At 38.6% G+C, this 14,276-nt stretch overlaps 1 protein-coding gene across 1 annotated transcript in view; it reads left to right on the top strand.

Moving 5' to 3' along the window:
• The window catches only part of NFAT5 (nuclear factor of activated T-cells 5), a 145,577-nt gene that overhangs the window by 90,582 nt on the left and 40,719 nt on the right, over window positions 1-14,276 (top strand). The window contains exons 5-6 of the mRNA XM_008070029.2: window positions 2,143-2,333; window positions 3,759-3,931. Coding sequence (XP_008068220.1) covers window positions 2,143-2,333; window positions 3,759-3,931 — 364 coding nt within the window. The remainder of the gene's footprint in view (window positions 1-2,142; window positions 2,334-3,758; window positions 3,932-14,276) is intronic.

The following is a 14,276-nucleotide window of genomic DNA, read 5'->3' as shown; positions in this document are numbered from 1 at the left end:
TCCTTCCACCTCAGCCTTCCGAGTAGCTGGAACTACAGGCGTGCGCTACCACGCCTGGCTTGTTTTTGGTTTATTGTAGAGATGAGGTCTCGCCAAGTTGCCCGGGCGGGTCTCGAACCCACGGGCTCAGGCAATCCACGCACCTCAACCTCCCAAAGGCACTTGTTTACAGGATGAGCCACCGAGCCTGGCACCCTTGAGTTTTTTAAAGGAAGTAATGAACAGTCTAGTGTGGCAAAAACAGAATATCCTTAAATTCTTAACTTTAGTTTTGTGCGCAGAAATTCAGAGTGTGGAAATGTCAAAGGTAATTAAACCTCACTTGTTGATTTTGGTCCTGTTTCATAGCTTCCCAAAACTTGCTATATGTGTATACACACACATGTGTGTATGATATTCCTTAAGATAGGAAATAAAATTAAAAAATAAGAAAAGTCCCAAACACATATAATTTATTAAAATAAGTCTCTGAAGCCCAAAGTTGCTTAGCACATCTTTCTTATCGATGTTAAATATTTTACATTAACAATTGTCTATTAAAAATTTTAACTTTTGAGGCATTCAGTAACCTTTGTCTTTTTAAAACCCAGTATTTCTGACAGGTGTTGTAAATAACATTTTTCTTTTGATGAAAATGCACTTAATGACCAGCTAAATAACAAGAATCTGTCCTGTTTGTGTTGGGGGTGAAAAAAACTGGTGACTGTAGAAACTGTCTGTAACTTCATTAATGGGGTCTTTGGTAGCGGGAATGTCAGCATCTAATTACTTGAATTTTATCTAAACAAGTGTCTTGTGAAACCCGAGACAAGAAAAGACAAGATTTTTGTTTTGGGTTTCCCCCCATCTTACCAACACTTTTAAATCTTTCCCGGTGAATTCTGACTGTTGGTGTTTGGGCTGTATTATTAACTGCTTAGGATAGAGAGGGAAAGATGTGTGTTTTACATTAAAAGAGCAGTTGCTGACTAAAAATTATTAGCAGATAAACCTCACAAAACTTGGCCCTGAGAAGGAATTGATGTTTCCTCTAGTCAGCATTTTCAGTGGAGCTGCTGCAGTTCTGGGCACGGCAGGGCACCAGCTCCCTGGCCCGCTGAGTGCCGTAAGCTGTCCGTTCATGTGACTCCCCAAGCCACCAACACACCCTTTTTTTCTTTTTCTTTTTTTTTTTTTTTTTTGAGTTGGAGTCTCACTCTGTCACCCAGACTGGAGTGAAGTGGCCGCTCCCGGCCACTGCAGCCTCGCCTGCTGGGCTCCGGGGATCCTTCCGCCTCAGCCTTCCAAGTAGCCGGAATTACAGGCGCATGCTACCACGCCCAGCTGATTTTTTGATTTATTGTAGAGATGAGGTCTCGCTGCCCAGGCGGGTCTCGAACCCGCGGGCTCAGGCAATCCACTCACCTCAGCCTCCCAAAGGCGCGGGATTACAGGCTGAGCCACCGAGCCCGGCTCCTTTTTTTCTTTTTAATGCTGGGTGAGGTAGGGAATATGGCCCAAAATCTGAACTCCTCTGAGATCTGGGGAAATTATAGACCTATCCAGGGTTATAAAGTTAAACAACAGAACTGACATCTGAACGTGATCTTTTGACACCTAGAATGTATAAGACATTTAGGTCGAATACAATTAAACTTTTAGAAATGCACCTAATATACTAATATTGATACATGGAAATTTGAGAGGGACGAAGAGGATGGTGGTTAAATTATATCCTGTATTGTGTTGCATCTTAAAGAAATTACCCAAAGGTAATGGGTCTTATTCTGTTTTTTTTTTTTTTTTGAGTTGGAGTCTCACTCGGTCGCCCAGACTGGAGTGCAGTGGCCGCTCCCGGCCACCGCAGCGTCACCTGCTGGACTCCGGCGATCCTTCCGCCTCGGACTTCCGAGTAGCCGGAATTACAGGCGCGCGCTACCACCCGGCTGATTTTTTGATTTATTGTAGAGATGAGGTCTCGCTGCCCAGGCGGGTCTCGAACCCGCGGGCTCAGGCAATCCACTCACCTCAGCCTCCCAAAGGTGCGGGATTACAGGCTGAGGTACCGAGCCCAGCTAGAATTTGGTCTTTAAATGTTTGATTTTACAATTAAATTATTTGAAATGCTAATTAATATTTCTGCTGCATGTTTTCTGGTTTCAGCTGGAAGGCCATAATGAACCAGTAGTGTTGCAAGTGTTTGTGGGCAACGATTCTGGTCGAGTGAAACCACATGGATTTTATCAGGCCTGCAGAGTAACTGGACGAAATACAACTCCCTGCAAAGAAGTGGACATTGAAGGCACTACTGTTATAGAAGTTGGCCTTGATCCTAGCAACAACATGACACTGGCGTAAGTACTTAGTAAGAATTTTTAAATTATATATTACACTTTTAAGGTAGGCAGGAAAGTTTTTTGGTTTGTATTATTTGGTTTTCAGTTTTCTTTTGAAAGCCTATTTGAATGGATTTTAAAAAGTTAATTGAAAAAAGGAATGTTGAGAAATATTTAGTAAAGTTTTCTTTAACTTACAACTTTTTTGAAAGTTATAAAAATAAATGTAGGCCGGGCATGGTGGCTCAATCTGTAATTCTAATACTTTGGAAGGTTGAGGATTGCCTGAACCTATGGGTTTGAGACCAGCCTGGGCAGATTGTCGAGACCTCATCTCCACAGTAAATCAAAAAATTAACTGGGTGTCGTAGCACACACCTGTAGTTCTAGTTGACTTGGAAGGCTGAGGCAGAAGGATCGCCTGAGCCCAGCACTCCACTGCACTCCAGCCTGGGTGATGGAGTGAGACTCCAACTCAAAAAAAAACATTAGAAAATATATATATACAGTGAGGGGAGGAAAGGAAAGGATTTACTGATTATAAAAATAATACTTATTCATTATAAGAAGGTTGAAAACACAAAGTAATAAAATGCTTAAAAACATGCTCTTTAAAAACCAACTTCCCAGAAATAACCATTATTTTAATGTTCATCTTCACAGTCTTTTTTGCACAGAATTGAGAAAATACTATACTCATTGTTTTGTAGCTTGCTTTTCACTTAACATATCATGAGCATTTCCCCATATCATTAAGTGTCATAACATACTTTTTAATGACTTGTATAGTATTCCTTCCTTTTGGGGGCAGTCACTAATTTTTTAAAAGTAAAATCCATTCCCTCTATTTTAATATCTGAATTAGTAGCCGGGCTCGGTGGCTCAGCCTGTAATCCCGCACCTTGGGAGGCTGAGGTGAGTGGATTGCCTGAGCCCATGGGTTCGAGACCCACCTGGGCAACTTGGTGAGACCTCATCTCTACAATAAATCAAAAATTAGCCGGGTGTGGTAGTGCGCACCTGTAGTTCCAGCTACTTGGAAAACTGAGGCGGAAGGATCGCCGGAGCCCAGCAGGTCAAGGCTGTGTTGGCCAGGAGTGGCCACTACACTCCAGTCTGGGCGACAGAGTGAGACTCTGACTCAAAAAAAAAAAAAATTCTGAATTAGTTACAAAAAGAAAGAGGCTAAATTTATTTTTTAAAAACTGCTTATGTTCACATTTTAAAATAGTGATTTTTTTTTACTATTTTTTGACAAGATTAGTAACAATAAATGTGTAGAATTTTCTGTTTTGTACTTTTGAATTTGGAACTTTAAGACTGTATTACTTATTCAGAGAATTAATAGATAAGCACATTTTTTAAAAAATGAGACTTGTTGATTAAGAACATTGTACTATTTGTACAACAAAATGTCCCTTTATATATTTTTTTCTGTGTTAGGGTGGACTGCGTAGGGATATTGAAATTGAGGAATGCTGATGTTGAAGCCAGAATAGGAATTGCTGGTTCCAAGAAAAAAAGCACTCGTGCCAGATTGGTTTTTCGAGTTAATATCACAAGGAAAGATGGCTCCACTTTGACACTGCAAACACCGTCTTCTCCAATTTTGTGTAGTAAGTAAGAGAATATGATAATAATATAATAGTTTTCTACTAATTGTTCTGTTATCTCTAAATTTTAGATGTTTCACATACTTCAGCTTGTGATCATGCAAAATTTGAAATATTTTAAAACCACTAGTCAGACTTTCTAGACTAAACTAAGATGAATAATTGGAATAAAATTCAAAAGATATGTAGCATTTTGTAGTTTCCTTTATTGTCTACTGTTTTAAAAAGTAATTTGAATAGGTTACCAGAAGCCAATTGCAAAGCCAAAGGATTTTCCAAGTTCTTCACTGTGTGATAAATTGCTGTGGTCCTAACTTTTTGTGTGTTAGAACATAAGAGTAAGATAAGCAGACTTGCAGATAACAGCATGTCAGAAGCTTTGATTACAAATGTAGTATTATAGTATAGTTTTGGGAAGTGGAAAATGAAATTCTTTTCTTTTTTTCTTTTTTTGGCGTGTGCCTGTAGTTCCAGCTACTTGGAAGGCTGGGAAAATGAAATTCTTATTGCTGACCTTAACATGGAAAGAAAATGATGTTTGTGTGCCCATACTTGCGTGCATGTGTATGTTTAAAATGAATTATGTAGTTATATGTGTTTCATCATAATTGTAATGATTATTATTGCAAGTAATAAATAGGAAAATTTTTCCTTCATGCATCTGTATTGTTCTGTTTTGTTTTAATTTGTTGTAGAGATGAGGTCTTGCCAAGTTGCTCAGGCTGATCTTGAACCCCTGGGCTTAGACAGTCCTCTCACCTCTGCCTCCCAAAGTGCTGGGATCACAGGAGTGAGCCACCGTGTCTAGCATCTTTATACATCTCTTAAGATTTTCATTATAGATTATTTCCTTTGATATTGCTTCTTTACTGTTTATATCTGAATTCAAAAGAGAATTGTTGTTTCACTCAGTTGAATTTTCTGTTGGGTTTCTATGGGTCAGTATTATGACCTTGCTATTCTTTGGACAGTTACAGAACCTTTGATATTTAATTATAGCTTACTTTTGTTTAATTAGTCATCCTTTTTTAAACTCGTATAAGAAATTATTGGGCAACTCCTTCGGCTCCCCTCCCACTGCGGGAACTTTTGTGTCCTCTCAATAAAACCTGCTTTCTCCAAAAAAAAAAGAAATATAATTTTTTTTTGTTTTTTTGAGTAGGAATCTCAATCTGTTACCCAGGCTGGAGTGCAGTAGCACACTCACGGCCACTGCAGCCTCTACCTACTGGGCTCAGGTGATCCTTCCACCTCAGCCTTCCAAGTAGCTGGAATCACAGACGCGCTCCGCCATGTCTGGCTAATTTTTTAATTTATTGCACAAATGCCCAGGCTGGTCTCAAACTCCTGGACTCAGGCAATCCTCTCACCTCCACCTCCCAAAGTACTGGGATTACAAGTGTGAGACACCATGCCCAACCAAATACCCTAACTTTATTTATTTATTTTTTTGAGTCGGAGTGCAGTGGCATGCTCATGACCACTGCAGCCTTGACTTGCTGGGCTCAGGCGATTCTTCTGCCTCAGCCTTCCAAGTAGCTGGAACTACAGGCATGTGCCACCATGCCCAGCTAATTTTTCTCAATTTATTGTAGAGACAAGGTCTTGCCAAGTGACCCAGGCTGGTCTCGAACCCCTGGGCTCAGACGGTCCTCTCACCTCCACCTCCCAAAGTGCTGGGATTATAGGCATGAGCCAATGTGCCTGGCTAAATACCCTAATTTTAAAAAGAAAGTACTAGAAATATATTTCTGATGTCAAGAGAACTCAATTGAATTTCTCTATTTTTCTTTTTTTTTTTCGGTTGGAGTCTCACTCTGTCACCCAGGCTGGAGTGCAGTGGCACACTTACAGCCACCCCAACCTCAACCTGCTGGGCTAGGTGATCCTTCCACCTCAGCCTTCCAAGTAGCTGGAACTACAAGGCGAACACCACCACATCCAGCTAATTTTTTGATTTATTGTAGAGACAAGATCTCACCAAGTTGCCCAGGCTGGTCTCGAACACCTGTACTCAGGCAGTCCTCTTGCCTCAGCTTCTCAAAGTGCTTAGATTACAGGCTTGAGCCACCACACCCGGCCTATTTTTTATTATTAAGAAAACTTTTTTTTTTAAATACTAATATTTCCTTAGGTAATGTTTACTTATAAATACTGTTTTTAAAGTTTGTAGATTTCATGTTCTATTATTTCAGATAGGGGCAGAATAAATAATCTGTAGATGGTTTATTGAGTTGTAAAGCTTTTCTAATTAGCTTGCTCAATTTCTGAAATTGTTATTTCATGATATGCTTCAACTTGAATATTATTAGGACCGAGTTTCCTTTTTAGTGGATCTTATGCAGTTCTTTTACCTTGAACATGACAATAAGGTTGGGCTCAGTGGCTCAGCCTGTAATCCCAGTACTTTGGGAGGCTGAGGCGAGTGGATTGCCTGAGCCCATGGGTTCGAGACCAGCCTGGGCAACTTGGCGAGGCCTCATCTCTACAATAAATAAATTTTTTAAAAATTTGCCAGCCATGGTAGCGTGCTCTTGTAGTTCCAGCTACTTGGAAGGCTGAGGCGGAAAGATCACTGGAGTCCACGTTGATGCGGGGGTGGCCGTGAGTGTGCCATGGCACTCCAGCCTGGATGACAGAGTGAGACTCCAACTCAAAAGAAAAAAGAAAAAAATTCAGAACATGACAATAGCCACTCTCTGAGGGCCAGATCCAGGAGATGCTTAATAGTTCAGATCACACTGCATTAGCAGGGACTGGGAAATGGTTGCCCACTTTGTTTGCTCCTTCCTTCGTTTTTTCGTTCCTTTCTTTCCTGATTCGTTAAGGTATTGTTAGAGTATTGACTATATCCTGCTAAAGATGGTTAAAAAATACAAAAGAAATGGAAAATGTGATTTTCTGAAAATTTTCATCTACAATTATCATATGTTAATTATCACCATTGATGATAATTTGTCCACATTGCAAATGAATATATTTCTTTAGGAAGCTATATATGGGGTGGATATGATAGCTCTAAGAAGCAGCAGCATCATAGCTCTAAGAAGCAACTACCATGTTTTGAACTCAGGCTATGTGCCTGGGATTATGTTAAATACTTTATAAACATTAAATCTTTTAACCATCACCTTATGTGGATTCCAGTCTATAGATGATGAAACTGAGACTTAGAGAGATAAAATAACTTCCTCAAAATCACCGAGCTGCTAAATAGCAAGACCAGGATTTAAACAAAGCCTCTGCTTTTAGCCACTCTGCTGTATGGCTACCATACTCACTTAAGATGCAACAATTCATTTCATCCTCGTGATGGCCTCTGAGTGATGAGAACTATGGCTATAGTGAAATTATTGTTTATTTTTAGAGAACTGTTTCCTTTATCTGGGAGATGTATGTTCTGTAATTTAGAGTTTTTGTGAATTTAGAAAGTAGATTTTAATTTCTGTTAATAGGACTTTATTGTATACATATGCTGTCCCTTCCATTTCCTTTTGTAGATGCCATTTATTATGGAAGTGTAGGGTATGTTTTGCTATTCCTTTGACTATTTGGCACTTATTTGCCCATCTGCTTAGAGAAACTGTATTAGATAAACATGAGAGATATCTCTTTTTAAAGAAAAAGATACCTTTGCAGTGCTGGTTCGTATGCCTCTTTTAGAAGAGACAGTACTAGAATAATAGCTAATTGCAAATCAATTTACATAATAAAGGTTTCTATTTTTGTTTCTTGTTTTTACTAGTTTCATAGAATTTTTTCGTAAATTTTTTTCTTAAAACTTTGTATAGCTTAAAATACTTTTAATAGTAACCTCTATTAATATCAATTAGATTTAATCATTTAGGCAAGAGTCTAGGCCTCTTTATATGCATACTTCTAATGGGTTAATTTAGTTTTTAAAAATCTATCATTCTATGTTCAGAATGTTAATTTTAGTTGATCTTCATGGGTTTTCAGCAAATATACTGGTCAGAGGTCTGAGACTGGTCAGTTAATTTTGCTTTAATTTTTATTTTTTTATTTTTTTTGGAGTTGGAGTCTCACTCTGTCGCCCAGGCTGGAGTGCAGTAGCATACTCATAGCCATCCTAGCGTCGACCTGCTGGGCTCTGGCGATCCTTCTGCCTCAGCCTTCCAAGTAGCCACAACTACAGGCGCACGCTACCATGCCTGGCTAATTTTTTAAAAATTTATTTTAGAGACGAGGTCTCACCAAGTTGCCCAGGCTGGTCTCGAACCCATAGGCTCAGGAAATCTACTTGCCTCGGCCTCCCAAAGTGCTGGGATTACAGGCTGAGCCACCGAGCCTGGCCAATTTTGCTTTATTTAACGAGCAACAAAATGAAAGATTTTAAGTATTTTATTACTTTGTAATTGTTTTTGCTTAAGTGTTAGACTAGATGAACAGGAAAAGATATTAACTTTAATATTTCTTTTCAATGGACTTGGTGGCACACCCCTGTAATCCCAACTACTCAGGAGACTGAGGCAGGAGAATTGCTTGAGCCCAAGAGTTTGATACAAGCCTGGTAACATAGCAAGTGAGACACCATCTCAAAACAAAACAATATATATTACTTTTCTTTTCTTTTTTTTTTTTTTGAGTTAGCATCTCATTCTGTCACCCAGGCTGGAGTGCAGTGGCATGCTCACAGCCACCGCAGCCTCAGTCTGCTGGGCTCAGGTAATCCTTCCGCCTCAACCTTCCAAGTAGCTGGAACTACAGACATGTGCCACCACACCTAACTAATTTTTTGATTTATTGTAGAGATGAGGTCTCACCAATTTACCCAGGGTGGTCTTGAACCTGTGAGCTCAGGCAATCCTCTTACCTCAGCCTCCCAAAGTGCTGGGATTATAGGCATAAGCCACCACACCCAGCCTATATATTACTTTTCCTAGTAATACCTTATCTCCATAGTACTCTGTGATTCAGAAAGTACTTTCATGGACCGGGCTCGGTGGCTCAGCAGGACGAGGCTACGGTGGCCGGGAACATGCCACTGCACTCCAGTCTGGGCGACAGAGTGAGACTCCAACTCAATTAAAAAAACGAAAAAAAGAAAGTGCTTTCATGTATGTCAAGGTCTCAGGAAATTAAACAAGTTCCCCTTGAAACTGGAGTTAGACACATAGAGTTAGGGAAATTGATATGAAAATATCAACTTTACTACTGATAAAACTGTTAGAGAATAGGACAAGCTTCAGTCTGGAATTAGATAACACCAATCCACCTAGTCAGTGCAGCCTCTTAACTATCCAGCAAACAGCAGTCTAAAATGTGTGCTTTGTACAGATAGGTAATTGCAGAAGAGGGGAGGGGAAAAGCCTGAGCTAATCATATCCAAGCCCTGCTTCTAATTCCCTGGGAGATAAATTATTTTCCCTTTCTAGTGAGTATGATTCTAATAGAGTTTTCCACTAATAATATGCTACCTTATCTTATTTGATCCTGATAACAACTCTGTGATGTTACTAGAATAGAAATTGTTAGTTTCACATTTTAATAATAGGAGAGGGACTAAATCTTGTTTATTCAAGATAGGACATGGCAGATGAAAGAGAATCTGATTTTATTTGTCCATTTCTTTCAGCTGATGTCTACTATAGAATATAGGAAAGATTTTGTTTTGATTAATTGTAACATAATGGTGGATATACTTCTTAAGGCATATAGCTTATAATTTATTAATAGGGTATTGGCATACCGGCATTTAATGCTTGTTTTAAATTTAGATATAGGCTGGGCAGGGTGATTCATGCCTATAATCCCAGCACTTTGGGAGGCCAAGGTGAGAGGATTGCCTGAGATCACGGGTTCAAGACCAGCCTGGGCAACTTGGTGAGACCTCATTTCTACAATAAATCAAAAAATTAGCCAGGCATGGTGGCACATGCCTGTAGTTCCAGCTACTTGGAAGGCTGAGGCGGAAGGATCTCCTGAGTCAAGCAGGTCGAAGCTGTGGTGGCTGTGAGCATGCCACTGCACTCCAGCCTGGGTGGCAGAGTGAGGCCCCAACTAAACAAAAAACTAGATATAATCAGGTTCGTGTTTTCTGTTCCATAGATGGCAGTTTCTTGTTCTTTTATAATAGCTTTGCTGAGAATTTATAACTTACATACCATAAAATTCAGCCTTTAAATTATATAATTAAGTGGTTTTTAGTATATTCACAAAGTTGTGCAGCCGTCACTATTGTCTAATTTTATTAGAGCATGTTTATTACCACTCCAAAAAGAAAGTGTATATCTATAAGTAGTCACTCTCCATTCACCTGTCACCCAGTTCCTAATAACTACTAATATACTTTCTGTTTTCACAGATTTACCTATTTTAGACATTTCATATACAATAAATTGTATGATATGTGATCTTTTTGTCTGGCTTTTTTCACTTAACATGTTTTTAAGTTTTATGTAAATAGTAGCATATACTTCATTCCTTTTCATGACTAGATAATGCTCTATTTTATGGATATGCCACATCCATCAAAGGATATTTCACTATTTTCACCTATTGGCTATCGTGAATAATGCTGCTGTGAACATATGTATACAAGTTTTGGTGTTGACATATTTTCGGTTGTCTTGGGTAGATATCTAGGAGTAGAACTGCCAGGTCATACGGTAGACAGTTTCTTGTTTAACATTTCTCTGAATTTCTGTCTTATGACTCACAGAAGATAGTGTTTTAGAAAACATTTCTCTATATTTCTCCCTGCTTTAACATCATTTTCCTGAAAATATTGAAGAGAAATGGGTTATTTGATCATCACTTTGTCTCTGTTCCTCAATCACTTTATTTGACCTTTTTTTTTTTTTGAGTTTCACTCTGTCACCTAGGCTAGAGTGCAGTGGTGCAGTCTTGGCTACCGTAGCCTTGACCTGCTGGGCTTAAGTGATCCTTCTGCTTCAGCCTTCCAAGTAGCTGGGACTACAGGTGTGTGGTACCACGCCCAGCTAGTATTATTTGCTTGTGGTTATTTATTATAGAGACAAAGTCTCACTATGTTGCCCAAGCTGGTCTCGAATTCCTGGGCCCAGGCAATCCTCTTGCCTCCGCCTTCCAAAGTTCTGGGATTACAGGCATGAAACCACCATGCCTGGCCTGACCTGTTTTTAAAAACAATATATGGGGGCAACCCCTTTGGGTCCTCTCCCACTGTGGGAGCTTTTCTGTCCTCTCAATAAATCCTGCTTTCTCAAAATATGTGTGTGTGTGTGTGTGTGTGTGTGTGTGTGTGTGTGTGTGTGTGTGTGTGTATGATATAGTACTGAAAATTTTTATATTCATGGGTTTAGGCAGCCAAATTATTCAGATGACCTTTTTTTGTAATAAGTTGCAGTTATTGGAGGCTACAGTTTAGTTCAGAGAAAGTGTTATATTCTAATAACAAAATAGAGCCTCATTTCTCATTCAATCATTCATTTATTCAACATAAATTAAATGCAGTAGTTCTCAATCCTGGGTGTAGGTTAGAGTCACCTGTGGGGTATTTGGAGGGAGGGGGAAGATATGCCAATTAATCAGAATCTCCAAAGGTGGATCTTAAGCATATCTGTCTTTGGAAAGCTTCATAGTTATTTTAATAGATACTTACAGTGTGCCAAACTCTGGAAATAAAGAGATGATGGTTTAAGGAGCTTACAGGTTAGCAAGCTAGGGGAAAACATAAACTTCCAATTTTGTTATAAAATTATATTAACTTCCATATGTGTTGTGTATATATATATATATCTCTCTCTTCCATATGTATATAAAATTATATAAACTCCAATTTATTATAAAAATTATATTAAAATACTACATATTTATAGTAGATGTATGAATAAAGTACCGTGGAAACATAGAAGAGCATCTAATTCAGACTGCTTGGAGATGATATAATTTGTGTTGTCTTAACAAATAGAAGTAAGACGAGCACAATAGAGTTTCAAAGAAGGTCCTCCTGGGCAAAGGGATCAGGGTACAAATATACTTCCTGAAAGAGTATATGATTCTTTTAGGGGAATTAAGATGTGATTGGGACAAAAACTTATACATAAAGAAGTGGTAAGATTTGAGGTAGAGAGCTAGAAAGCATATCTTTCATAAACAGACTTGTGTGTTGAGCAAAAGAATTTGAATTCTATCCTAACCACTTTAGGGAACTTGAGACTTGAACTTAGACTTTGAGGGGGTGAGTATGGGAGAAGAAGAGAAGTAAACATACAAATAATATACCATGAAACAAAGGACTCAAAAGATCTTTTTATTTGAAAATTTAAAAATAACAGTGCTTGTTCCATTATAAATTGCTGGCTTGCATTTAATTCCATGAATATAAAAGTTTTGGCAGGTATAAGAGTAGAATGAAAGGTAAAAAGGAAATAGGTTAGTGGGAAGGGTTGGGATTGGAAAGGGAGATAGAGGAAACAGGTTGTTGAGAGAGAAGTAGAAAAGGAAGGAGGGTCCAAAAGGTGATAGAAGTGGAAAGGAGGAGAGGAAACAGATATGTCATCTTCCATCTATTGACACTCAGAGAAAGAAGGCCACATGCCAGCATTCATGCTGTGCTTTGTGGCTTAAAAAAAATTGGGACTTCTAATTGTTAGCTTAACAATGGCCATTGAATCCTTTGTCTTTTTGTTTGTTTTTAAGGGGATGGAAAAATCATCCCCTTTTATATTCATAATACCTTTAGATTCTCCAGATAATATAGGTATATATGTTTTTTGTTTGGGTATATATGCTTATATTATTTTGCTATTTTATATCAAATTAAGAATACCAATTTTCAGCTGGGCACAGTGGCATGTACACGTAGTTCCAGCTGCTTGGAAGGCTGAGGCAGGAGAATTGCTTGAGCTCAGGAGTTTGAATCCAACCTGAACAACATAGCAAGACCCAACCGGGCTCAGTGGCTCAGCCTGTAATCCCGCGCCTTTGGGAGGCTGAGGAGAGTGGATTGCCTGAGCCTGCGGGTTCGAGACTCGACTGGGCAGCGAGACCTCATCTCTACAATAAATCAAAAAATCAGCCGGGCGTGGTGGCGCATGCCTGTAATTCTAGCTACTTGGAAGGCTGAGGTGGAAGGATCGCCAGAGCCCAGCAGGATGAGGCTGCGGTGGCCGGGAGCGGCCACTGCACTCCAGTCTGGGCAACAGAGTGAGACTCCGACTCAAAAAAAAAAAAAAAAACATAGCAAGACCCTGTCTCTTAAAAAAAAAAAAGAATACCAATTTTCATATGTATTCTTCTATAGTAAATTTTAAAAGGACAAAATTAGTCATAGCGTTCTTATATATAATATATAAGATTTTATTTTATGCTTATTAAATTAAATCTTATTCTGAATTTAAGAATTTTCTACTTCCCTTATTTCTACCTATCCCACAGTTGTGGGAAATGGATAATGTCATCAAGTAAATTATCCCTCTCTTAAAATTTTGGACACATTTAGTAATGTAGGCTTTTTCTTCTAAAATTTTTCTATTAAGTATGTGCTTCTCACAGATATTATTAAGAGCTTTATTATCTTGACAGATTGAAATATTTGCTTATTTTTCAGCATTCAGATATTCATTACTTTTTTCAATTTTTTTATTTTTAAGGCTGCTATTTGAAAAGCATCTAAAAACGCTATTTTTATAATACCAAAAAGATATTATAGAAGGTTGCTTTTTGTGTGTTATAATTCTTTTTTTTTGAGTCAGATTCTCACTCTGTTGTCCTGGCTAGAGTACAGTGGCACGCTCACAGCCACCACAGCCTCGACCTGCTGGGCTCAGGTGATCCTTCCACCTCAGCCTTCCAAGTAGCTGGAGCCACAGGTGTGCACCACCATGCCTGGCTAATTTTTTGGTTTATTGTAGAGACAAGGTCTCGCCATTTTTCCCAGGTTGGTCTCAAACTCCTGAGCTCAGGCAATCTGCTCACCTCTGTCTCCGCCTGCTGGGATTACAGGCGTGAACCACTGTGCCTAGTTGTGTTATAATTCTTAAACAATGTGATCCATTTCAAGAGTCAGATTACAAATCACTTAAATACAAAAATAAAACAGTTAATGCTTAAATAATCCTGAGTTTAGTTCTGTTTAGTGTGGAGTCTCTCCTGTTAGGTAACCATTAAACTTTTTAATAGAAAGGAACTTTTAAAAGATCGAAGGTAAATGGTAAATTCTTTTGAAAGTAACAGACTATTCTTTCTGTAATGTATATACAAATATCAAAAGATAATTTATTTTAAATCTCCTAGGCTTCATTTGGCCATATTATGTCTTTAATACATAAAAAGAAAAAATGAGGTAGGGAAAAAAGTTTTAACGGTAATCAGTGAAGTGGAATTTCCACATAATATTTGAAAA

This window comes from Carlito syrichta, unplaced genomic scaffold, assembly GCF_000164805.1.
Source record: "Carlito syrichta isolate Samal-C Ts95f unplaced genomic scaffold, Tarsius_syrichta-2.0.1 Scaffold312739, whole genome shotgun sequence".
Taxonomy (NCBI): Eukaryota; Metazoa; Chordata; class Mammalia; order Primates; family Tarsiidae; genus Carlito; species Carlito syrichta.
Note: the sequence above shows the minus strand (reverse complement) of the source record. Positions and strands in the feature narration are given on the sequence as shown.